The following is a 24,969-nucleotide window of genomic DNA, read 5'->3' on the forward strand; positions in this document are numbered from 1 at the left end:
CCCCCTCAGCCTACATGCAGCATAATTAAGTCATGGAAAGGTTAAGTGGAAGCCCCGATCCCTGGGGAGGACGGAGTTGGACAGATGACAGTTACCACAGTGGCTCCAGGTACCCCAGAGAAATCCTAAGCCACAGCCCAGAGAAGAGTCACCTCAGGATCCATTTTCCATACTGGTAAGCGAAGACAAAACCTGAGAGGGCACATGGACAATATCAGCCCAGGAACCCAGCCTTCTAGCCAGCTCTGTCACTTGCACTATTGATGTGTGACACCAGGACTCCGGGCATAGCGCTTTGGAAGCTGTGTATCTACAGGGACCACAAGCTGTGTTCCACGTTTGTAAAGTGTCACCAGTGCCTCGAAGACTCAGTAAACAAGAAGATGCATCCTGAAGTCAGAACTGTTTGTTCTGTTGAATTCTGAACTCTGCTGAAGCAGAGTTTCATACAGGGAGGGGAGAAAGACAGGCAGAGGAAGCAACCAGCTCCCTTCTACTGCCTGAAGTCCCAGCACTCACTCACAAGGAATGAGAAAAAAGCTATAGGAATGCACAAATAATGTAAAATAACACACACACACACCTGTATCTATGCAGAGAACAAGGTCTGGAGGTCTGACAGCTGCAGGTGTCTCGAACAGCCATGTCGGGCAGTGGATGGAGGCCTCCAGCTATGGCCTCCAGGAGTAGGTACAGTCCAGCACTGGTTTCCCATCTGCCCCAATTAACTGGCAGACTCATGCAATGCAGGAGAAACCTTCAATTCACTGGAGCCTACAACTGGGCTCCCTTGAATCAGAACCTTCCTTTACAGGGGCTTTTAGTTGTCATTCAGTCCAGTATCCCCAGGCTGTGCTCATACCCCATCAGCACAAACACTGCTCTGCAAAGGACCTGCAAAGGGGGAAAGTTCTCCTGCAGCAACAGCAATTCAAACACTGAGCAAGTGCCAGACAAGTTACTGCCTGAAAGCTCAGTCCTGCCCTGCTTGTTATGCCGATGGGTCCTGGGCACATAATTTTATCAGAACAGAACAGAACATGAAATGTACACTAACAGCAACTCCATGGAGCTCCTGCAGACCACACCATGTGCAGGAGGACTTGGTGGGAGGGGTATCTCATAAAATCATGGGATGGTTTGTGTTGGAAGGGACCTTAAAGCTCATCCAGTTCCAACCCCTGCCATGAGCAGGGACCCCTTCCACTGGAGCAGCTTGCTCCAAGCCCCTGTGTCCAGCCTGGCCTTGAGCACTGTCAGGGATGGGGCAGCCACAGCTGCTGACAGGACGGAAGCAGGCACCAACCTGGCACCAAGATCCTTGATCCATTCGTAGGCTTCTGCTGACAGCTAGAGAACAAGGAGCAGGTTGGACACACAGGGATGGCCAGAAGAACAGATCTGGTTTATTGCCTTGACCTGGGCTGTGGTGATCAAGCACAGAACCACTAAACAGCCCCACTCACATCATTCACGTACCTCCATAATCTTTGTCCACGGATCTTGACACTCCTTTTTGATGCCCCAGCAAAAATCTGCCTCTAGTGACTTCTTCCCCATTCACCCCAGTTTTGCTACATCTGCACTCAAATCCAGTATTTTCAATGCCATTGCCCAGGTAATCACCACATCCAGTCATCCTTGGCTTCCTGTTGCTAAGCTTAATCTCAGCATTGTCAGCCCCAAAACCAATGAAACAAGAAGTATCAACCAGAAGAACTCAGAGGTGGTTGTAGCCACTCTGGTGCTCAGAGGTGGTTGTAGCCCCACTGACGGAGGAGGAGGAGGAGGACACCAGTACCCTTTACGCAACCTGGGAATCCTGACCTATGCCTCTCACGGAGACCCGAGCAAAGGCTGAGCGCAGCCACCACAAAAACCAGCTTGGGTCCAGGCGCTCCAAATACTGTTTCCAGATCAGAGCCCGTGGGAAGCTTTAGGCCAGGACTATGCAACTTGGTGACAGTTCATCTCTAAGTGTCTGCCCGGGAAGGTAACACAGTTTAAGGAGGCTCTTATCCAACTTCTGCCATTTCCCATTCAGTTTGGCAATGGCAAAACTTGATCAAAAGGTTTGGAATGATGTTACAGAAAGTCTCACTGGTAATGAAGTAAAATGCCCTAACCAGGAGGTCTGCTGCTCCCCATGAAAGCTTGCGGCTTTAAACCTCAGGAACCACAGTTTGTACCCCCTGAGGAGCTTTCATGTTAACACCACAGCTCTGGTTGTGCAATTTTATCACAGCAGCCATTTCCTGGTCTTAAAACTGTCTTAAAACCCTGATGGCTGGGCTGCTCCCACCAGGAACGCCAGCTTCCTGCACCTGGAGAAGCCCTGGCAGAGCTGGATCACTGCTCTGGCAACCCATCAACACCAGAGATCTGGGAGCAAAGGCCCTGCAGCCCCCAACCCTGTCCTGTGCCATGGGGCGCTGGCAGCCCCCCAGAGCCAAGGGGAGGGTCCTGAGAGGCATTGGCTCTGCCCCTGCCACTGGGAATACAGCATCACCGCTGGCATGCAGCAGCATCCTAAAAGGGATGGCTATGCCACAGGGTTACCTGACATGGCCAGAAGCGTGCTCAGACCAAGAGCTCTGTTCCCCTGCTCTTCTGCAGTCTCTTCCCCTGGGCTGCCCAGCTCCACAAGGAACTGCACCCCAGGACCTGACACAATAAACCCCTGCCCTGATTTTAACTACTGCAGCTTTACAGTTGACTGCACTTCAAGATGCAGGTTTCCTGGCATTCCTAGCTCCAGGAGGAAAACCACATCCTGGGGTGCAACAGCCATAGCAGAACCAGAGAAGGGATTGTCCCGCTGTATTCTGTGTTGCTGTGGTCTCATCTGGAGCACTGCGTGCGGTGCTGGGCCCCACCATTGGAGAAGAATGTGAAGGTCCTCAAATGGGTCCAGAGGAGGACAACCGAGCTGGTGAAGGGCTGCAGGCCTGGCCTCTGAGCAGCGCTGAGCACAAGAGATTTGTCTTGTTGGAGAAGAGAAGGCTGAGGAGAGACCTCATCGCTCTGCAGCTTCCTAAAGGGGACATGGTGCGGGATGTGCTGAGCTCTTCTCCCTGGGACAGGATGCATGGGGATGGCTCAGAGCTGTGCCAGGGGAGCTTCAGACTGGAGGTGAGGAAGCGTTTGTTTACCTAGAGGGTGGTCAAACCCTGGCTCTGGCTTTCTGAAGGGGTGGTTGGTGCCCCAAGTCTGTCAGGGTTCAAGAGGCTTTGGACAATGGCCTTAAGGACATGCTCTGACTTCTGATCAGCCCTGGAGAGGTCGGGCAGCTCTTAAGTCCCTTCCCTGAAAAGAATCTATTATTCTGTTCTGTTCTGTCCTGTCCTATCCTAGCCTATATCCTGTCTGCACCCTGCCCGACTCTACTCATTGCAAATACTGCTTTTCTTGGACAAGTTACTTTTATTACTAGCCAAGATTAGCAGTGAAAAATATTACAAGTTAATTCAAGCACAGTAAACTGTTGTGATCGGTGCTGGTTTGGGGTGGGGTAGGGTAAAGTTTCTTCACTGCAGTTCCTATGGGCTGTGTTTGGGGTTGTGCTGGAGCAGGGCTGATTACACAGGGGTATTTCCTTGCAGTCAAGGCCTCTTCTGCTCCTCATTCCAGTGAGCAAGCTGGGACTGCACAAGAATTTGGGAGGGGACACAGCTGGGACAGTGACCCTGACTCACCTACGGGACATCCCATGCCATGGGACATTGCACTCAGCATATGAACTGAGGGAAGAAGAAAGAAGGGGGGCACTGGGAGTGGTGGGGTTTGTCTTCCCAATTAGCTGCTATGCAGGATGGAGCCCACCGCCCCAGGAAGGGCTTAACACCCACCTGTGATGGGAAGTTGGGAATGAATTCCCAGTTTTGCTTTGCTTGTGCACACACAGTTTTTGCTTTACCTATTCAACTGTCTCTATCTCAACCCATTGGTTTTCTCACTTCTACCCTTTCGATTCCCTCCCCGTCCCACCACAGGAGGGACAGCGCCGGAGCGGCTGTCTGGGGCTGAGCTGCTGGCTGGGTTAAACCACAGCAAGATCCCAGGAACTTCACCAGAAACACATTTACAGAGTGGAAAACAAAATAATGCAATAGCTGCCTTGGTGCTTCCCACCTAAAGCCGCTAACGCCAGGGCAGGCAGATGCACACCACGGTTCTGACACTGAGCACTGGAGCTGCAGGTACCTGCCTGGAGCTGGTGGCCAACAGATGACACTTTCTGATGGAGAGCGTGTATTTGAGGTAGCAAACAGGGGTGCAGTAGCAGCTGGTTAACATCAGTTCTGGAATTTTTAAATTCCTAAGGGTACTAAAGGTGTGCCACAAGTAGCATTCACCATAGCAAGACTCTTCTGGGTCTTGTTTCTAGCTTTGCATTAGATCTCCATCCTGAAGACACAGAATCACAGCCTGGTTTGGGTTGGAATAAACCTTAGAGCTCAACCAGTTCCAACCCCTGCCACGGGCAGGGACACCTTCCACTAGGGCAGGTTACTCCAAGCCCCTGTGTCCAACCAGGCTGTCATGGTTTAAACCCAGGCCGTAAGTCAGCCACGCAGCCTTCTCGCTCACTCCCACCCTTTCTTCCCCCCTTGCAGAAAAGTGCTCAGCTGTGCAGTGCAGGAGAGAGAAAGAGGGGGAAAAGGTTCAGATGTTCATAGAATCCCAGCCTGGTTTGGGCTGGAAGCGACCTTAAAGCTCACCCAGTTCCAACCCCCTGCCATGGGCAGGGACCCCTTCCACTGGAGCAGCTTGCTTCAAGCCCCTTTGTCCAACCTGGCCTTGAACACTGCCAGGGATGGGGCAGCCACAGCTTCTCTGGGCACCCTGTGCCAGCACCTCACCACCACCACCAGATGACACACTTGGTGTTTGACATACCCTGTCTAAACACCTCCAGTCCAAATTTCTGTCCACCCTGAGGGCTGCAGTGTCACAACACTCCTCTGCAAAAGAGCCAAGTTCTGAAAACCACCAGCGAGCTCTTCCATTTCCATGGGACTTTATGATACCAGCATCATGTTCCAGAGCTTGCTGCAGGGCTTGAGGACAACCTGCCCTCTGCCTCAGGCCAACAGCAAGATCCCTGAGCTTTGTCTGCACTTCCCTCACTGTACCCCTCCGCATGCCCCAGGGCTGCAGGGCAGCAGATGTGGCTGCTGGAGACCCATCAGGTCAAAGAGAACCAGCACCGGGCACTGCACAGCACCAGACCTCAGCTTGCAGAGACATCTGACCTTAAGGTCCTCACAGCAAGGGCTGCACAGGAAACAAACCCCAAATTCCCTCTGATGATCCACTGATTGCTGCAGATCCAGGCACTTTCTGCACTTGGGTGGTTGGTTCACTGGACTCCCCCAAGGTGGTTGGTCTCAGTAACTGAATACCACTTGCCCTGGCTGGTATTTGCACACAAACATGTGATGCTGAGCATCAAACTTCAACCTTCCTGTGGAGAAAATGTGGCAAAAAACCAGTGGGAGCTTGAGAAGCAAGCAGCTGACATGCGCTAGAGATCCTCCCAACACGAGCTCCATGTTCCCTACCATTTCCACAGCACCCACCACAACCAGACACCAACGAGCATCAATGGCCTAGGAACAATATTCCTCTGTCCAGGAAACTGGTAGCAGTGATTTGCTGTGACCATGTGAGATGCAGTCACTGTACAAGCTGCTGCAACCACTGCTTACAGGGTGGCCCTGGGGAGCAATGTATGAGCATTTTATGAATCATATCACTAAACAGACCTGTGGTACTTGGCCAGGAGGAGGGAGGTTGCTCTAGTCTAGGCATGGAAGGCTGATTGGTTGAGTTCAGGTTAGTACAAGCCAAGAAATACCATCTTTCAGCATTCTGAGCACAGGACTATCACTTGTGTATGTGAAAGGCAGGATGGCCTCTCTGGGCCAAGAAACAAAGAAATGAATCCACCTGCTCATCACTTCCCACTACAGTGCTGCATGAAGGGGCTGCTACATCCCTCCCATCTGCTCCACATGATTCCCACAGGCAATGGCTGCAGCAAGCCTCGTGTCCAAAAGCTGCAGCTCATCTGTTGCTGGGGCTAGAATAAAATAACCTATATCCAAATGCTCAGTTGGTTTGACTGGGACATCACCTCCCACTACTGAACTGAGGTGGAGAGGGGGTGGGTTAGGAAGCACTGGCTCCCCAGCGTGGTGGAGGGTGTTCTCTGCTGGGTGCAGACGACGGGGCAGCTCACATGGATGGGCAAGGTTGGGCTTGGGAAGGACTCAACCCTCAGCAAAACTGGCAGAAGCCATGCAAGGTTTTTGCCATCCTCTGCAGCACAAAGGGCAGTTTCCTTTGGGGATCATCCAGCTGAGTCTCACCTAACAACCAGCCCCCTCCCTCTGCAGGGACTTTGCCGATGCTCTGGTCCCTCCCGTTTACAGACCCCTTCTCCAGTTCACCCCACGAGGCCGGAAGCATCTTGCACAGTGTCTAAATGAAGCGTGAGTGGCGGTGAGACCCGACAGGACCGAGACAGAGCATTCATTCCCAGCTTCAGCTCCACAGCAGCACAAAGCACCAGTGTGGGAAATATGGGGGTGATGCAGAGCCACCACATCCACCTCCCTGTCATGGGTCTGCTGCTCCCCAAGGGGTATCAGCACAGCCACCAGTGCCTCTATCCCAGCAGGACAGACCGTGCCCACTCCTGAGCCACGACCCTCTGCAGCTGCGCTGCTCACAGCCCCTGCAGCATAGCCCGACCCAAGTCCCACACAGCCTCACACCCACCACTCAACCCACTGCAAGTCCCTTCTCCTGCCTCAGCAGACAAAGGGAATTATAGAGCCTACGGATGCTGGGAGGGCAAGCAAGGAAAAGGAAAGAAAAAAGGAAACAGGACAAAATCTATCCCGTTTTCCCTAACACAATAACTGCAAATCTGATCTGGCAAAAAAATGGATGCCATTTTGAGCTGTGAAGTTTCACTTAATGTTGCACAGACTGATGTGAGCAGCACATGGACAGACATGTATGTCACATATATAGGGAAGGGGAGACAGGGGAGGAAGAGGCAGCAACTGTATTCTGACAGGAATGCAAATGCACCCACTGGCACACAGAGTCCTGCTGCGGTACCCCCAGAACAAAGACAGCTCAGGACCCCCCCCAGACAATCACACCCAACATTAAAGCCCAAATCACAACGACCTGCAGCCACGCTGAGGTCCAGGGAAGGAGCAGCACCACCAAATGAGCTGGCAGCCACTGTTTGAGCTTCCCCTCCTGCATCTTGCACCGTACATGCCCCGCTGAACTCTGCTGCCAGCAGCTGCATTTCTGAGATCCCCCTGCCTCCCACCAGCCTCCAGGCTGGAATGCTGGAGAGAGGACCCTCCAGCTGAGGTGGACTTGCCTCCCAAGCACAGGGGCTGAAGTCCTTTTCCTATGTGAATACAAGCACATTCATTACCAGTCCCCAAGGGACTCTCTTTCTTTTGCAGCAAAAAGGTTGGTTTCTGGCAAGAGGAGCCCCAGTAACAAGCCAGTGCAAGGTCCCAGCTGCAGGAGCTCAGGCACTCCAGGAATCTCAGGGGATGGTGCCCTGGCATGAGCTGAGGCTCCCAGGAGTACAGGGTCGAAGGCACGATGCAGGACAGACATCTTTCAGCTTGCCCTCATGCTGGGGCTGAACCCCAACAGAGCCAGGGCTCCCAGCACAAGCATCACAACTCTAAATACCATAAGCACTAAAAAGCCACAGAGGGCACAGGCCCTGCCCCATGGGGCTCACATCTATGCCTGATACAGGGCAGATGCGCTTTAGATACGCAACAAACAGGCAGAAGTGAAAACTACAAATGCAAAGCCATGAACACCAGCATCTGCACCAGAGAAACACCCCAGAGCGTGAGTGATGCACGTCTGCCACGAATGGCATTCCTGCAGGATGCAGGTAACCAGAGCCCAGCTCACTCCCATCGCCTGCTGCCGCGGAAGGGTCCTTCCAAGACCCCAGAGCACAAGGGCTCACACAGGGACACGGGGTCTGGGGCCCCGGGTGAAGCGAGCAGAAGCAGCTTTCCCTCCCATCCCCAGGACCAAGCGAAAGAAGCAGCCCTTACCTTTGGCCCCTCGCAATACAAACCCGAATCCCTCATGCTCCCTCTTCTGCAGCACGGCCGTCTTCTCCTCAATGATGTAGTCACTGGGCAGGAAAGAGCACAAGAGAATGATGCTAGGGTTAGATTTCAGCACCATGCTGCCAGGCGGAGGTGGCCTTTGTGCCTGTGACAAGGAGACCTCTTCTCATCGACCGTTTCATCTCAGCAAGGAGCTGGGCTCAGTCTGCTTCCCGCCCTCCCTTGCCCAAAGTCAGAACAAAAAGACGAAAGCTACTTTCCCTCAGCGTGGAGGAGGAGGAGGAAAGCCCCGGCTGCCTGGATCCCCCGTCTGCCCACCGGCCCCCTGCTCAGTCACCTGCATACGCATGCAGGGAGCTTACTGATCCCGCTTCGGGCTTCCCTTTAAATGTTGCCCCGAGCGTGGAACTGAAGAGTGAAGCGCCGGAGCAGAGGAGCTGCTGGGGGGGGACGGGCAGCCATCCATCAGGGAAGCAGCTCTCGGAGACTTTCCCGTTGCCTCTTGTATGGGAAGAAATCAGATGCTTGACGACAGGAGAGGTGCCTCTTTGGTAAGTTCCCCGGGAGGGAGAACAGCAGAGTTTATATCCTCATCCCGGCGCTCCGATCTTCTCTTAAAATCCCCCCCCGCGTTGCTAAGGAACGGGCTGTCAGGAGCAGAGGGGGGACGCGGCGCATTGTCCCAGTTTAACTACGCTGCTCCCGCGGCCGGGCGAGAGCGACCAGCAGGGAAAATCCGGCATTGGAGAGGGAGGGAGGGAGGGAGGGAGGGATGGAGGCGCCGCTCAGCGAGGCCGGCAACGACCCTTCCACCAGCCCAGCCCTGCGTGCGCCGGGGGGCGGCGGGAGGGGGATCCTCGCAGCGAAGGGCGGCTTAAACGCAGCCCTGCAGATCCCTCCCAGCAGAGCCGCATGGCTGACATCAGCGTGGAATTAATCAAGGGCCTCGCTGCTCCGCGGGGACGGAGCTTTGCACACCAAGCCAAGGCTGCGAGAGGCGGGGAGGGAGCGATGGCGCGGGCCGGCCCCCGACACGGTGCGCGCAGCCAGCCGTGGGTCTGCCCGGGGCGGCACAGTCCCGCGCAGCACCGCAGCCCGCACGCCGCCGGAGGCAGGGGCAGCCGCTGGCCGGAGGAGGCCGCGCCGGCACGGAGCGGGCTGCTTCATACGCTGCGGTGCGAGGGGCCCCGGCGGGCGGTAGCGCACGCCCCGCCGGCACGCAGCCCATTCCCCTTGCTGCGGGGAAGGGATCGCTCGCGGGGCCTGAGGCTGGACCCCGCCATCCCGCCGGCACCAGGGTCGGGAGGCAGCCGATGCTGCGGGTGGAGGGCGATGTGCTGACCGCCCGCGTTGCTGTGCACGCTTTCCAGCAGCCATGGGCTGCGACCAGCACACAGCGGGACAGGACACACCTTCTGTATCCCTCATATGGCAGTGCGGCGCTCGCAGGCATCACAGCCCCTTTCTGGGTAGGCAATCCTGTGACTGCCATAATAGTATCCAGCTCCTAGCAAGAGGGACAGAAATATCCCTTTGTTTTCCAGACCAAAGGAAGGTGATCACAAAAAGATGCAACGGCTGCAGGTACTGAGGCACTCCGGAAGATACCCAACAGATATCATCCACAGAAACTAATGCAACACACATTAGCCTGAATTCCTTAGGCTTCCCTGAAATCTCATTTTGTGCTCTAATTTTGGACTTGCTTAGGCATCATCCATGAAAAAAAAGGGTATCTATAAAACCACTGACTTCCTGCAACAAAGCACCCAGACATGGATAAACTTCAACAAAACCAGTGAACCACTTCACAGGAGGCAGCTGCTGTCACAGTCATCCCTTTATGTCACATTTTCAACACACTGCCTGTCTCTCCAAAGCAGAGCTGGTTGTACATATGTTCCTCAATATGCATAAAACTCTCCCCTCTACAACAAAATCCTCCCTTCCAAAGTGTAGCGTGTCCTAGTGGAAACAGGTTCATAACTACCATGCCCAGAAGAGGTCATAACAGCAACATAACTCTCCTGTCCCTGATCCAAGAGCCGGGCAACCTCAGATCTTTGATTCCTCTATCAGAATAGTTGCGACTACCCCAACCCTGGCAGCGTTAAAGGCCAGGTTGGACTGGGCTTGGAGCAAGCTGCTCTAGTGGAAGCTGTCCCTGCCCGTGGCAGGGGGCTGGGACTGAATGAGCTTTAAGGTCTCTTCCAATCCAAACCTGCGATAATCCTTTGTCACCTACTTGAACCATGACTTACCATTAGCAAGAGACCTAGACCTAAGACATTTCATAACCATAGGGAGGGACATACTTCCTTTTCCATATGACAAGTCAATCCTTGTGCACTACACCATAACCCCATGACACCTCTAAGAATGTGTTTGCACGTGTGTATGCAAGAGAAAGAGAAAAAAGAGAAACAACTGTTTAAGTACAAAATCACTATCTCTGTGTTCCTGTGGTGGGCTCAGGTGCTCTGTCAGTGGTGCTGTGATGGCTTTGTCACTGAGAAAGCCAGGAATCCACAATGAAAGGAAATCCGGTACCTCCAATTCCTCTGGGGTTCGTCCACCCACATGATAAAGTGAAAAAACTCTTGCCAAAACTGCTTGTACCCTGTGTAAGCACAATTTCACCCAGCCTCCCCCCAGTCCTCATCCACCAAGACTTTAGATGTGCTCAACCTGATGCTGCTCTTACCACAAGTTATTCTGCAAAAGGAATCTTTGATTCTTTCCACCACCTCCAAATTATTCCTCCTCCTCCAAATACACTGACAAGAAGTACCTTAATCCAACCCCATAAACTTGTCAGAAGCAATAGAACTCCCTAACGTGCTGCTTTCTGTCCCGGAGCACTCCAAAAGTCCTTGTGCAGAGCTCCCTATGAGATTTTGGGGCATGCTGGACACAGATTTAGCTCACTCTCTTGCTCTGTGTCATCCACAGAGGGATTTATAAAGTTAAGAACTGCAAGAGTGATCTTGCAAGAGCACTCCCAGTTTCAGTCCATGCAGAAATTGCAAACAGTTTGCCTCCTGCCATCCAGCTCTACAGGTGCCTAAAAGTCCTCAGGTTCATAAAATCCATTGGTCACCTTCACATTTTGACAGAACCACACTAATCAGTTCTATAGACAGATACATCTAGAAAGTGAAATTGAAGTACCTCCACTTTTGTGAACTAGAACCATGGGGAATAGAGAGACACCAGAGTGCTGCTGATCAGCACTGCTGGAAGCAGCAGTAAACCCCTGCCTGGTAAGGAGCTGAAGCAGTGTCATCAAAGACCCGTGACAGTGCCAGACCAAAAAATAACCTGGATTACTCATTTTCTTATTTCTGTCTAAATGAATATAGGAACTTTCAAAAAGTAGTAGGAAGGTATTTTAAGGTATCAGAGAAGGACTAAGCAAAATAATGATGCAACACCCTTGTGACATAGATGCTTAAATAAAGTTCTGATAGGCAATGGAACAGAGCACCTCGAGTTCACTGCCAGGGCACTGTGCTCCACACAGCACCAGGAAATGAACACCCAGATGAGCCAACGCAATGCCACAGAGGTCACGGCTCTTTAGAGCTGCTCCTTGAGATGACATGAGGTTTCCAGACCATCCCGTTTCTGCAGGGTTGAGTACCAGACTTTCTCCTGGTTTGACTTTTGTTTAAACAGCAAAGATAAGCTCTGATCTTAAAGTCAAAAACATGCAGTTAATAGAATTCAGGTTTTATTTCAGTTGCTGGGCTTGGAGGAGTTCACTGAGGGTGCCTCAGCAGTGGAAAGCACCCGATGCCAGCGATGGGCTGTCTCTGGAGGTGGGATGGGATGAGGATGTGAAAAAGGGATGATGCTCATCTTTCTTTAAAAACAGGTGGTAAAAGGAAGTATAACACGAAGCAACTCATCTTTAATTCCCAGGAAAATCCTCTAACAAACAGCACAACAGTTTAAAAACATTCAGAAGAAAAGAAAGGGATAAAGAGCAGGTGGCATGGATTTCAAAGAACCAATGGTGCTAAATGAACCTCATTTCTGTTTGAATGTAATAGGGCTCATGAACACGGGGAAGGTAGTTCTGTGATGCCTTTTAGGGTGTCTGTTAAGCATTCTGAATGCTCTCACAAGGCGCTCTCATAAAAATCAAGGGGAATATAAACTACTGCAAAGTAGGTAGCAGGTTTGACACATTTTTCACCCCTGAAGGATGTATCAAGTGGGATTTCACAGGGGTCTGTCGTGGGACAAGCTCAACATATTCATCAATGAGTAGGATGTAACAAAGAGTAAAGTGAAATTTGCATAAGATCCCATCTGAGAGGGCAGCAGCATGTTGGAAGAGCAGATTTGGATTCACGTGGTACTACCACTGGAGAGATGGTCTGAAAAATCATAGACTCACGAACTGGTTTGGGTTGGAAAGGACCCTAAGATCATCAAGTTCCAACCCCTGCCATGGGCAGGGACCCCTTCCACTGGAGCAGCTTGCTCCAAGCCCCTGTGTCCAACCTGGCCTTGAGCACTGCCAGGGATGGGGCAGCCACAGCTTCTCTGGGCACCCTGTGCCAGCGCCTCAGCACCCTCACAGGGAAGAGCTTCTGCCTTATCTCCAACCTGAACTTCCCCTGTTTCAGTTAGAAGCCATCACCCCTTGTCCTATCGCTACAAGTCCCTGATGAAGAGTCACAGAGGATAAAGGAGAAATGCAAGGTCCTGCAGGCAGGAACTCAGAAAAGCAAACCAGAAGATGGAGAAGGTCTGTCTGGGCAGCCGCCTGGCAGGGGGGGCCACCAACTTCATCCTGGATTTGGAAGCACTGGCAGCAGTGTTGTGCTTTCGTAAAAACAGGATGACAAACTGACTGGGATACATGAACAAGAATGTTGTCTGAACCCTGAAATAATCCTCTTGCCCTACTCCGTGCTGCAGTAGCCTTGGGAGTCACCTACTGAAATGTGGGTGTATACAAAAAAGGCACCTGCAGTGAGAAATCCTCTGGGCTCCTGTTGGACTCAATGGAGAGGAGCTGCTCCATGAAGTCAATGGAGCTGTGAGTCACCCCATGCTGAAACAACTCCCACATTTTGTAAAGTGAATGGCTCCAGTGACTGCACACATCTGCATCGGAGGAGCTCACACACCTACAAGTGATGGGAACCTCATCATGAGGTTAGGTAACACTCCAGTTACCCAGCTCATAGCACCGCAATTCCAGAAGGATGTGGGTCAGGACGGGAGAGTCCCAAGGGAGACACTAGAAGGTAAAAGGCCCAGCAGGAAAGTAAAAGTCTGGTTTGATTGATTGGCTTGATTATTTCCATAAGAAAATGCTTAAAAGGTGTCAGGCAGCCGCTCAGGACTAACACTGCTGAAGCACGGGAAGGGGGTGGTGATGGAAGGCCCCTCACTGGGAACTTTTAGAGAGATCTCTCTCAAATTAAGTTCAGCTGAAGCTGCTGTTGGTGGAGAAACAGACCATTTCAGGCCTCTCCCATTAGAAACCTCACTCAGATACCGTGGTGTTCCACACCTCCAGCCGGGCATTAGGAGGAGTTCAATTCTGCTTGTGCAGGAAACATCTCCCACAGCAGAGGGATTATTTATATTAAATACATGGGGCACAGACCATGCTGTGGCCCCAACAGCATGTGGTACAGCCTGAGTCCTTATAGACAAACATTCTTCTCTTCCTGCAAAACATCAAAGCCTCAAACAGGGCAGCTCATTCCAAACTGCATTCTAGAGATTGCCTCTGGCCAGGGTTGGCCTTGCCCTATGGCTGCGCTCATCCAGGACAGAGCAAATTGGCTGGGATCAAAGCTATGCTATGCAGCAAGCTAGCTATGACAGGAGACGGCAGCCAGGTCTCACTTGAGAGAGATGAAACTTTAGGAAGGGGGTTGGGTTTATCTGCAAACAGCTTCTAGCAGGAATCACTGGGGAATGGGCATGTCCCGGGGAGCTGGGATCAGCGGGTAGGTCACTACTGAGCTGCCCAGCTCCAAGGGCTGCAAGGAGCTGATGCCACAGTCCTGTTCCTCTGCAGCTCGATGCCAGGCACAGTGTCCTGGAGCTGCATTGCTTGGCTCTATCTGAACATGAGAGGAAAAGAATGACCGCAGTGGGTCACAAGCAAGAGTCTTGTCTTGAACATGTGCTGAGAGCAGCAGCCTGGAAAAGCAGAAAGGAGCAGGTCTGAAATGTCCTACTGCTGGCTTGGAAGAGCTCCCAGCCCAGAGACTGCAGCCAGATGACCTCAGCAACAACATCTGAAGTGAAACTAGGAAAAGCCCTATCCCAAATGGGAAAGTAAACCACTTAAATCTCCTCTGTAGATGAGGATACCTCTGGGAATGCAGGTGACAGTGGTTCTTCAGTAGGGAAAGCAAAGGACAGGAGAGGGCCTTTGGACAAGGGCCTGTAGGGACAGGACAAGGCAAATGGCTTGAACCTGCCCGAGGGGAGGCTGAGCTGAGCTCTTAGGCAGAAGCTCTTCCCTGTGAGGGTGCTGAGGCGCTGGCACAGGGTGCCCAGAGAAGCTGGGGCTGCCCCATCCCTGGCAGTGCTCAAGGCCAGGTTGGACACAGGGGCTTGGAGCAAGCTGCTCCAGTGGAAGGGGTCCCTGCCTGTGGCAGGGGTTGGAACTGGAGGAGCTTTAAGGTCCCTTCAATCCAAATCAACCTGTGGTTCTGTGCTTCTATGACAGCAGGAAATGGAGAGGGGGCTGGAATGGAGCCTGTTTATGCTCCGAACTGGTCCTGGAGCACTGATTATCATCAGTGAGATTTTCTGTTTAATTCAGTCAGGAGGCAGCTCATCAAGGCTCTGATTATGAACTACGTCAAAAGCGAACTGACAGATGAAAAGCAACTCTAGCTTCAGAAGAAACCATGGCACACACCCCCAGGACCCAGGAAGGATGCCTGGCTCCAGGTCATGTTCCCTCCTGCACTGGTCAAATGCATTTCAGAGACCAGTTGAAAACCAAACTCACCATTGCCCAGTCCAAGGTGAAATGGGGGCTGTGAGTACAAGAGGAATTCTGAAGATGGGCTATGGCAGAAGAGCATTAGGGAAAGGAACTGGAAAGCAGCATCTTCCCCGTTCAAACAAAGGCAGCTTTCACAGGAAGTTCTCAGCACTGGAAAATTTCATTTAAGCACATCAGGCTGGTGGCTTCTAGGGCATTAACCAAAACATTCAAATAGACAATAAGACAGCTCATTAAAGGGAGCACGAAGTCTAAGAATGCTCAAGATGTGTTTTGCCTGACTCAAATCAGCAGCAATACTGAGAAAGCCACTGAGACCTTGCTGCAAACACCAACAAGCAGTCAAGAAAAAGATGCCATTGCAGAGAGCACAAAAGATAAGCCCCTGGAATAATGAGGCTTATACTTATACTGGCAGGAGAAACCTCTTTGTGCTGGGTTTTCATCCCCAGAAGAGGCGTTGCCAGAAGAGGTGTTGCAGCTGATGAGGGGATTCTGTCCAGCTCCTTCCCCCGGGATGTGCTCCACAGAACCTGACACTGTCAGTGTCAGCTGACCAGGGGAGAGCAAACATGGGCTCGGTCCACTGGGAGGCGAGGTCAGGTCCATCACTCAAAGCCTCCCATTACCCCTTCTTCAGTGCAAAATGGTGCCTTCTCAGCCAGGCTCAGCGCTGCCGATGTCACCCGTGGGAATTCTGCTCCTTGGGAACAGCATCGTTCCCAGCCAAGGTGGAGCCGTTTGGCTGTGCAGAGGCACAGAGCAGGTAACGCACAGCGGCAGCTCCAGGCTTTCCATGTATCACGAGCTCATACAATTCATCCTGCTTCTCTTCAAAGGGGAAAACGGTCACAGACAGAAGGATGCTCCAGGAGTTACCCCAGCACTGCCTCCAGCTGCCACACGCAGTGGGGAAGGAGAGATGACACCTGAGATCTCCCTTTGCTTGGGAAGGAGATTTAAGAACATTATCTCTGCCTCCTGCCCAATGTGCATTCAGGAAAGAACAATTATTTCTATAAATAACAAAAACAGGTCCTAGAAAATCCAAATTCTACAGCATGGATTTATTCCATCCTCAGCAAAAGACAGATGGAGACTGTTTAAGGGCACCGTGCTGGAGACACAGTATGAATACACGCCACAGATTGAGAAAGAACAGGAAGAAGCTGGCATGGCTAAACAGCAGGGAAGGGAGGTTATTAAACCCAAGAAAAGATCCTTCATAGAGCTGAAACCACGTTCAAATGAGGAACGGGGAGAGAATCGTGATCTCTTGCATGTTAAATGTAGAAACACAGCATGATGGGCAAAACATGAATCTGTGGAACAAATTGCAAAGACATCAAAACTGATACTACATCAGTTGCTATGGAGCAGGAAGCCTGCCAGAGCAGGCTCAGATGACCATGGTATCAAAGCAGCACTCAGAGAAGGTAGGGCCACTCCAGAGAAACTAACTACAGCTTGTGCTTCCCTGTGTTTCTCCAAGAGGAGAGGATCACCTACCAGGACCAGGCAGCAGACAGCTACGGTGTCTCAGGTACATCGTGGGTGATAGATGTCCCAACCACGGTGCTCAGAAGCACAGCAGGACTCAGGCTGGGTTGGCAGACATGGGAGGCCCCTTTTCACAGGGGTATCAGCAGAGAAAGAAGGTGCTGCAGGTTCATCATCCTAATGCCTCACTGGCAAGGCTCTAGCAACTGGAACAAGCAGAGCTCCAGCCAACATCTGCATTGCTGTCAGCCCCCGTCAGCAGAGGTTTTACTGCTGAGAGTGTTTGGGGTTATCAGTGCAGGCCATGCCGCTGATCCCTAGTCTGCTGCCTCTACTGTTGCCCTCTCCTACAGATGTTTCCATTGATACTGTAATCATACCATTCTTTGTATGTCTCTTACAGAATGTCCACACCAGGACTCACCTGGTGTCCGGGAGTCCTGTCCTCCTGGCAGTGATGCCAGTACCTGTCACAGGCTGCTGCTGGCCATGCCAACCAGCTCCATTCGTGGTGTTGGTCATCACAGACCAGATCATAGGCTGGTTTGTGTTGGGAGAGAACTTAAAGCTCATCCAGTTCCAGCCCCTGCCATAGGCAGGGACCCCTTCCACTGGAGCAGCTTGCTCCAAGCCCCTGTGTCCAACCTGGCCTTGAGCACTGCCAGGGATGGGGCAGCCACAGCTTCTCTGGGCACCCTGTGCCAGCGCCTCAGCACCCTCACAGGGAAGAGCTTCTGCCTAAGAGCTCAGCTCAGTCTCCCCTCGGGCAGGTTCAAGCCATTCCCCCTTGTCTGTCCCTACAGGCACACTTGCTTTGGTGAAATAGTGCTGGAGGGCACCAACTCATCTGAGGTCAGAAGGTGGCGGGTTTTCTTGACACACACTTGTCTAATGAGCTGAACATCCTTGGGCAGCACTTCGGTGCTGTAATACTGGAAACTGCTGCACTCTGCAGACAGTCTCTGGTCTTTCTCGTACTGATAGCGACATGGCCCAAGATATGGCACCATTTCTTCAAGTCACAGCAGTTTGCATCAAAGGTAAATCCAGCTCCCTGTGATAGCTGCAACTCTGACATCATCCTCATGAAGCCCAAAGGTAGGCCCCAAAATCACTGAGAACAACTGTCTTATTGTCTTTCAAAAGTCCTTTGAGTTACAGGACATTCAAAACAATCAGAGAAGCAGCTTGTGTCCCCTAAATGGAGCAGTGGACGCAATGAGCCACAGCTCCACACCTCGTGCCTGCAGGAGGGAGGAACACCACCATTTCACACAGCTGCGGGGGATCAGAGTTTCCCACTCTTGCTGGAATACCAGAAGCACAGGACCTCAGAGGGCCCTGCTTGAGGACCACGAGTGCACACCAAAACCTCGTGGAATGACGCAGTAACTTGCTGGAGGGTCACACGTCGGAACTGATTTAGAACAGTTCCTCAGTGGAGGCGGTACACAGTGAGGCATCAATTCATCCTTGCTGTTTTACAAATGGTTGTATTTTACCAGGAGTACTGCTGCAACCTGAGATTTGATCAATTTAGTCCTAATTCTCTAAGAGCTCAATAGCAATTATTTCATTTCTCCAAGAGTACAGATGTCACTTATGCAGCATTTTGAGCTGTGCTTGTTCTCATGCTGTTGTGGCAATCCACAAGGATGACTTCCAGTACCAGCAGCCTCGTGACACCAGCTGGTTCAGCAGGTGAGTCAAGGGACCTTGATGATTTCCTGGGGATGCCATGAATGGCTGTGCTCACCCCTAGGCAGCTCTGTATGCCTCCAGAATACAAGATGCTCCTGTCTCTGCTCTAATCATCGGAGTGTGTCCCTGGACAGCACTGCCACCATCATCACCAGCTGCTAGCTCCAAGGTGAGGCTTTCCCTGCCTGCACACACACGAATCCCTCCCGTGATGTCTGCAACGAGAAATATGCTTAGCACATAGTCACATCCATACCTTGTGTACACTGCGACTGCAACTGTTCCAGACTGAACACAAGCAGTGTAGTCACTATTGATCAACACATCCTTTATGGTCTAACTGACAGCTCCTGTCTCTTTAACAAATGATTTACCACCTTCGGGATGAAAAAAACCCTGAATGATGGGTTTGGGTTTATGTCTTCAGCTGTCAGGCTGTGCTGCGCCGCCATGAATCACACCAGGCAGGAGCTGCAGCTCCCCTGACCCGTGAGGGTCCCTCCACAAGGGGCAGTGGAACTGCACATCGCTCAGGGTTCAATCCTCGCCTCTCACCCCAACATGGCCGAGAGACCAGGAGCAGCTCAGCAGCCCCAGCTCTGCTTCCTGCCCCATGCGAAGGGGCAGCATCACGCAAAGATTGTTTCAGATTTACTCATCAGGTGAAAAGAACTCATCCCACCACACTGGATGGCTCCATTTCACAAACCGGCTCCCCAGGGCTCTCTGATAGGCTGGAAAATCCTCATGGAGATCCCTACACTGCAGCCCCCAGCACTCGCTTTTCTTCCTGGACTCATGTTTCCAGGTCGTACTCAGGATATTCAGTAATTTGCACAATTCTCATTCCAACACGGCGGCTGTTTCCCTTGGGGCTGACACATTTCCTCTGTAATAATTATCATTAACTTTTTACTGTAATTACGAATAACTTCCAGTTAACACATGGGCTCTCACTATATATTTTGTCATCTCTGTTTAGAACATGAACACCCTGAAACAAAACCTCTTTTTCGTAGCTTCCATGTTGGCAATTTAACGTTCGGTGCTTACAGAGGGTTTCCAACCAGCAAAGGCATCATGTGAAAAACAGCTCATTCACTAGGCCACCTCCCGTGTTTACCTCCTACTTCTGTGGGTAGAAGCTGTGGCTGCCCCATCCCTGGCAGTGCTCAAGGCCAGGTTGGACACAGGGGCTTGGAGCAAGCTGCTCTAGTGGAAGGTGTCCCTGTCCATGGCAGGCGGCTGGAACTGGAGGAGCTTTAACATCCCTCCCAACCCAAGAGCCCCTCACCCCTGGCACAAGCCACTTTTCCATATGTTACTGAATTTTAGTTAACAATCCATCACCTCCCCTTTCTGTCCTGTCCTCCCTGACTGTCACATACACAACTGCAGACCACCCTAAATCTCTCTTTCAGCAACCTGTTGCAGAAACATATTTACTGCTTTCAGTTTTGTACTGATACTAATACATGCTGGTTGTCCAGACCCCAAGTGTCCTCCCACCCACAAAAAAACCCCACCTAGAAATGACACATACTGCAATGAGAGACCATCTTAGACCCATCTCTGAACAGGAGCATGACCACAGCACCACACAGGCCAACTGAAGAGCAAGCGAGAGTCATTCCCTGCCCAGGGCACGCTCCCGGGACACCAGGCCCCCTCGCTCCACCAGTACATCCCAAGGCCTGTCAGCCCAAACCCTGCGTTGAGTTCCATTATGGAAGAGTTCATGCTCGTTTTCCAGAGAGCCTTGTTCAGCACTGCTGGTTTGAACTGGAGATCAATGCAGTGCATACCTAATGTGCTTAGCCCAGCTTGCCTTGCTGCTAAGTAAGCTGTTTGTCACAGCATTAAGCTTACAAGCAGCCTTCAAAAACTGAAAAGGCCAATATGACCATGACATAGGCATGTAATGAGGTAAGGTTTGTGTGGGAGAAAGTAATGATCTGCTGAAAAACATGTGGAAAATGGCTTTCAGGCATGACTGCTACTCAGGGAAGCAGAAGAACATGTGGATCTTAAGCCTTGTGTTCTGTGGCTGTCCAAAGCCAAGGAAAGCTCCTCCAATCATCATGTAGGATGCACCAGCAGTTCTGCAGACACCAACCATCACCTCGGCCTTGCTGACTCCACATTTCATTTCCCTCTTTCTCATTCAAACTCCTAACAAGCCACAACTCACCAGTAATATCAGAGTAACACACCAGAGGCTTCTCTTAACACCAGGGGATGGTGAAGTAGTGGAAAGATCCCACAATTAGCTGTGGACTTGTTGACTTCTCATATTATGTACTTATTATCTTGTATTATGTACTTATTAGTCCACTTCAATTTAAACAAGGAAGTGAAGAACACATGTGAAGACCACACATGAAAAACTCCAAGACAGTCATAGGAATGGAAATACTTTGATAATACTTGCACCATGGGAACGCATACAGCAACCCTGACAACTGCGCCTGGAAAGACAGAAAAGAACATAACTGCAGCAGAAACTTGAGGAAAGCAAAGAGAACACTGTTGTTTCAGAAAAGGGTAAGTATTCCAAGTAATCACCAGCCTGAAAGTTCATCAGTATTCCCAACAAAGCCACCATTACAAGAAAACCACCCTCACAACACATTCCCAAGCAGCAGCAGCAGCAGCGTCCCAGCACCCCCAACTGCTCTGTAGCCAGCGCGGGGAGGAAGAGGGACAGATCCAGGTTTGATTCTGCTCTGCCCTGCAGCTCAGTAGTAATTCACACCCACACAAAGTAATTAGAAAACCCTCTGTGATTTGTTAGCGTGTTCTTCCCGCTGTGCACACGACTGTTGGTATTCATGCACGCAAATAGATGCAGTGAACATATGGGTAGCTGCTCACACTGCCCGGGGCTGCAAAAGTGTTCCCTGTCCGAGGAGCCAAGAGCCTGCTCCCAGCAGGAGGAAAGGGGCTGAGCAAGCTGAGGGCATCCTGCTCAGGCTCTGAGCCACGCAAACCACAGCTGGAGGCACCTCCTGCCCAGCCAAGCCCCGTGGGGACAGACTGATCTGAGAGCCTTCATACTGCTCTTACAGATGCCCTTCACCAGCGCGGCAGGAGGGACTGCGGGGCAGAGTACAGGCTTTTTTCCACCTGTGTCATCAGCCATGGAGCTGAGGTCGGTAATTAGCATTCAGGTCTGCTGCTGACAGACTTAACCTAGTATTTATAGTCAGGAACCTACGACCAGCACAGTCCAGAGATGGGAAGATGGGTGCAGAGGAAGTTTTAAGACGGTTCATTCTGTTCACTCAGCCCACGCCGATGTTGTACCAGTACAACACCCCATAGCATCCACTGCTCTGCCGTCACCCCTGCCTAGGGCTGGGCTCAGCACTGCCTGTGACTCTCCAAAGTGCTGGATCCACCTTCTCAGGAAGGGTGGTCACTTGTGCACGCTGCTGCTCACAGCACATCTCAAACATGCCTCAAACAGGCAGTAGGTTGGCACGTGCCGTTCATGTGCCTGGAGCTAACCTAGAGCAGCCAAACTGTGTTACGTCAGACCGCTGAGCACTGCAAGTTCCTGTCATACACTTACTTCTTCTGCCTTCCTTGGTACCACGAAGCTTTGTCCACCACTGGGGTCATTTCACAGTATCACAGAATCACAGCCTGGTTTGAGTTGGAAGGGACCTTAAAGCTGATCCAGCTGCATGGACAGGGCAGGGACCCCTTCCACTGGAGCAGCTTGCTCCAAGCCCCTGTGTCCAACCTGGCCTTGAGCACTGCCAGGGATGGGGCAGCCACAGCTTCTCTGGGCACCCTGTGCCAGCGCCTCAGCACCCTCACAGGGAGGAAAGTTTCAGCAGTTCAGTTCTCATGTGCGGCTGGGAAAGCAGCAGCAGCACCTCATTGTGCTGGGCACTGGTGAGGCCACACCTCGAATCCTGTGCTCAGCTCTGGGCCCCTCACTGCAGAGAGACATTGAGGTGCTGGAGCGGGGCCAGAGAAGGGAATGGAGCTGGTGCAGACCCTGGAGCCCAAGTGTGATGGGGAACGGCTGAGGGACCTGGGGGGGTTCAGATGGAGAAGAGAAGGCTCAGGGGGGACCTGATGGCTCCCTACAAGTGCCTGACAGGAGGATGGAGCCAGGAGGGGCTGGGCTCTGCTCCCAAGGAACAAGGGATGGGACAAGAGGAACCGGCCTCAAGCTGCCCCAGGGCAGGTTTAGATGGAGCTGAGGAACAATTCCTGCCCCAGAGGGTGCTCAGGCATTGGAACAGGCTGCCCAGGGCAGGGCTGCAGGTACTGTCCCTCAAGGCATTTAAAAGCCATGTAGATGTGGCGTTTAGCGACACGGTTTAGCAGTGAACCCGACACTGCTAAGTGCTGGGTTTATGGTTGGACTTGATAATCTTTAGGGTCTTTTCCAACCCAAATGATTCTATGATTCCCCAAGTCTAGTACCTCCAAGATGTGAGGTTCAACCTTCTCTTGTCACAAGGTCTATAAAACCTGCTGGAGAAAGCAAGATATTTCATGAGGATGAAAGCAGCTCTTCTGGAATACCAGCAGGATCCATTATCAAATGACACCTCCAACTAAAACATCCAGTTTCCCATTTGGTGATTGAATCCCCCTACTAAAGCCCTACTCGGCCTTTATGTGAAGTGCCAGAACAAGCTATAATCATTTTTCTGGAATGAATCTTCTCTTCCTCAGCATCTCCTATAGAAGATGGGCCAAGAAGCTACTTTCAAATCCCCACAACTGACGTCAGCATATTAAACGTTGTACTAACTGGATCATATCCAAATCGCAAACCAAAGACCTGTTATTAGTGTAGTTTGAACCGTGCCGGCAGCCTCAAGCTCCTGCACGTGGCTGCTCCCACAACCCCTGTCCAGCCCTGAGGGTGCAGCCAGTGTCTGAACAAGCACAGGCAGCTCACACCGAAACAGCCACCATGGCACAAGGTCTCAGCTTGATCCCGCCCCGATGTGCCCCAGCCATGCCCGCACTTGCCCCACTCTCTCCAGTGGGACACAGCATCACTTGCCCTGGCAGCCACGGCCAACAGAGACCAGCACCGGGCACTGGCTGCAGCAGCCCTGCTTACTCACAATCAATCTCAACCCCTGCCTCAAGGAAGGTGACTCCTCACCGAGGACACTTCCCATAAGGGACAGATTCTCACCGTGTCGGTCCTGCTCCAGTGCTCGTCCACCCAGTGCTGTCGGGTTGCCCCTCGGAGCGGAGCCCCACGGATGCTTCAGCTCTTGACAAGAAATCACCCTCGCTGTTCAAGCCCAAGTGATGGCGCTGGGCCTCAGGCAGCAGACTCCGGCCTGTCCGTGTTCGATGCTGCAGGACGTGACCTGCGAGGGGCAGCTCCACATCCGTGCACGGCCCCACGTCGTGATCAGAACAAGCTCGCACTGAAACAGCGCTCACAGCTTTCCTGTTCTGACTAGATGATATATGCATCACATTTTTAGTCCTTGCTCTTAAAAAGCGTGATGCTTCTCGCAGATGCATCACAAGGGTTTGAATTACCCTTCTCTGTAATCTTAGCACAAGTCACGAGTTACTGTGCTGGAAGGTACAGGCAGCTGAACTCCAGGCACACAATCCGACACCACTGGCATAAAGATCTTGGCAAACATTTGCCCAAAGACAGGTTAAAACACACAAGCCAACAAACCTGCAATAGAAACCTCTCTCATTTTAACTGAGCACAAGGGATGCTGCAGATCCTGCTTTGGCTGCAAAGTTAAAATGAGCCCTGTTGAAATAACCTGCTCTCACAAAGCTCTCTGGTGGGCTGAATCTGGACAGGTTACATGGGGCAAAATGCATTTTGTCCCCTGATGAGTGTCAAGGCTCATGCCCCATCCCTGGCAGTGGCCAAGGCCAGACTGGACAGGGCTTGGAGCAACCTGGTCCAGAGGAAGTTGACCCTGCCCATGGCAGGGAGCTGGAACTGGATGAGCTTTAAGGTCTCTTCCAACCCAACCCAGTCTGTGGTTCTGTGATTTCTCCTGAAGCACTTCAAGAGCATTTACAATCTGTAGTATACAGCAACTACCACTTTAGCATGTATACTTCACAGCTCCTACAGCATCGCCATTGCAACAAGAGATTGCCTACAAGTTATGGGTGGGTCAAGTACAAGACCAGCACTGAGCTAGGTGAGAAACTGCAAACTGTAATGTAGGCAGAAATGTCCAGTAGGTGCTTTGGTGCTGAATTTGGAACAGAGAAGGGCACAGTCATCATCTACTAAAACAATGTGGGTGGAATAGAAAACTTGTCACCTCTATGGAGAGCATGAGGCAGCATCTGCTAAAATAAAGCATTTCCTAATCCAGAAGCCAGAATATTTTACACTGCAGAGCTTTAGAGAAATCAGCTGAGGCACCATCTCAGTAACAAATGTCTATATTTAAGAAAGTCTGGAAACTTGGGAAATTCTAGACCTTGGAGGGACTGCCAGGAATGACACAGGAACTATAAACTATCAGCAGGCTCCAATCCTAAGTAAATTAACAGAATGCTTCATGTAGAAGATCAAACAGGAAATCTTACCAGTGTAGTTAATGGGAGGTTAAACCTGTCAAGCGTCCTGTCAAGATCCCAATATAATTGATGATGGCAACC

At 51.6% G+C, this 24,969-nt stretch overlaps 1 protein-coding gene across 9 annotated transcripts in view; it reads right to left on the minus strand.

Moving 5' to 3' along the window:
- Window positions 1-24,969, minus strand: part of SHANK3 (SH3 and multiple ankyrin repeat domains 3) — a 322,687-nt gene that overhangs the window by 75,685 nt on the left and 222,033 nt on the right. For all 9 annotated transcript variants that reach the window (XM_065695522.1, XM_065694720.1, XM_065692333.1 and 6 more), the window contains one exon: window positions 8,121-8,203. In XM_065695522.1, coding sequence (XP_065551594.1) covers window positions 8,121-8,203 — 83 coding nt within the window. The remainder of the gene's footprint in view (window positions 1-8,120; window positions 8,204-24,969) is intronic.

The sequence above is a fragment of the Lathamus discolor genome, chromosome 1 (assembly GCF_037157495.1).
Source record: "Lathamus discolor isolate bLatDis1 chromosome 1, bLatDis1.hap1, whole genome shotgun sequence".
In the NCBI taxonomy this organism is placed as follows: Eukaryota; Metazoa; Chordata; class Aves; order Psittaciformes; family Psittacidae; genus Lathamus; species Lathamus discolor.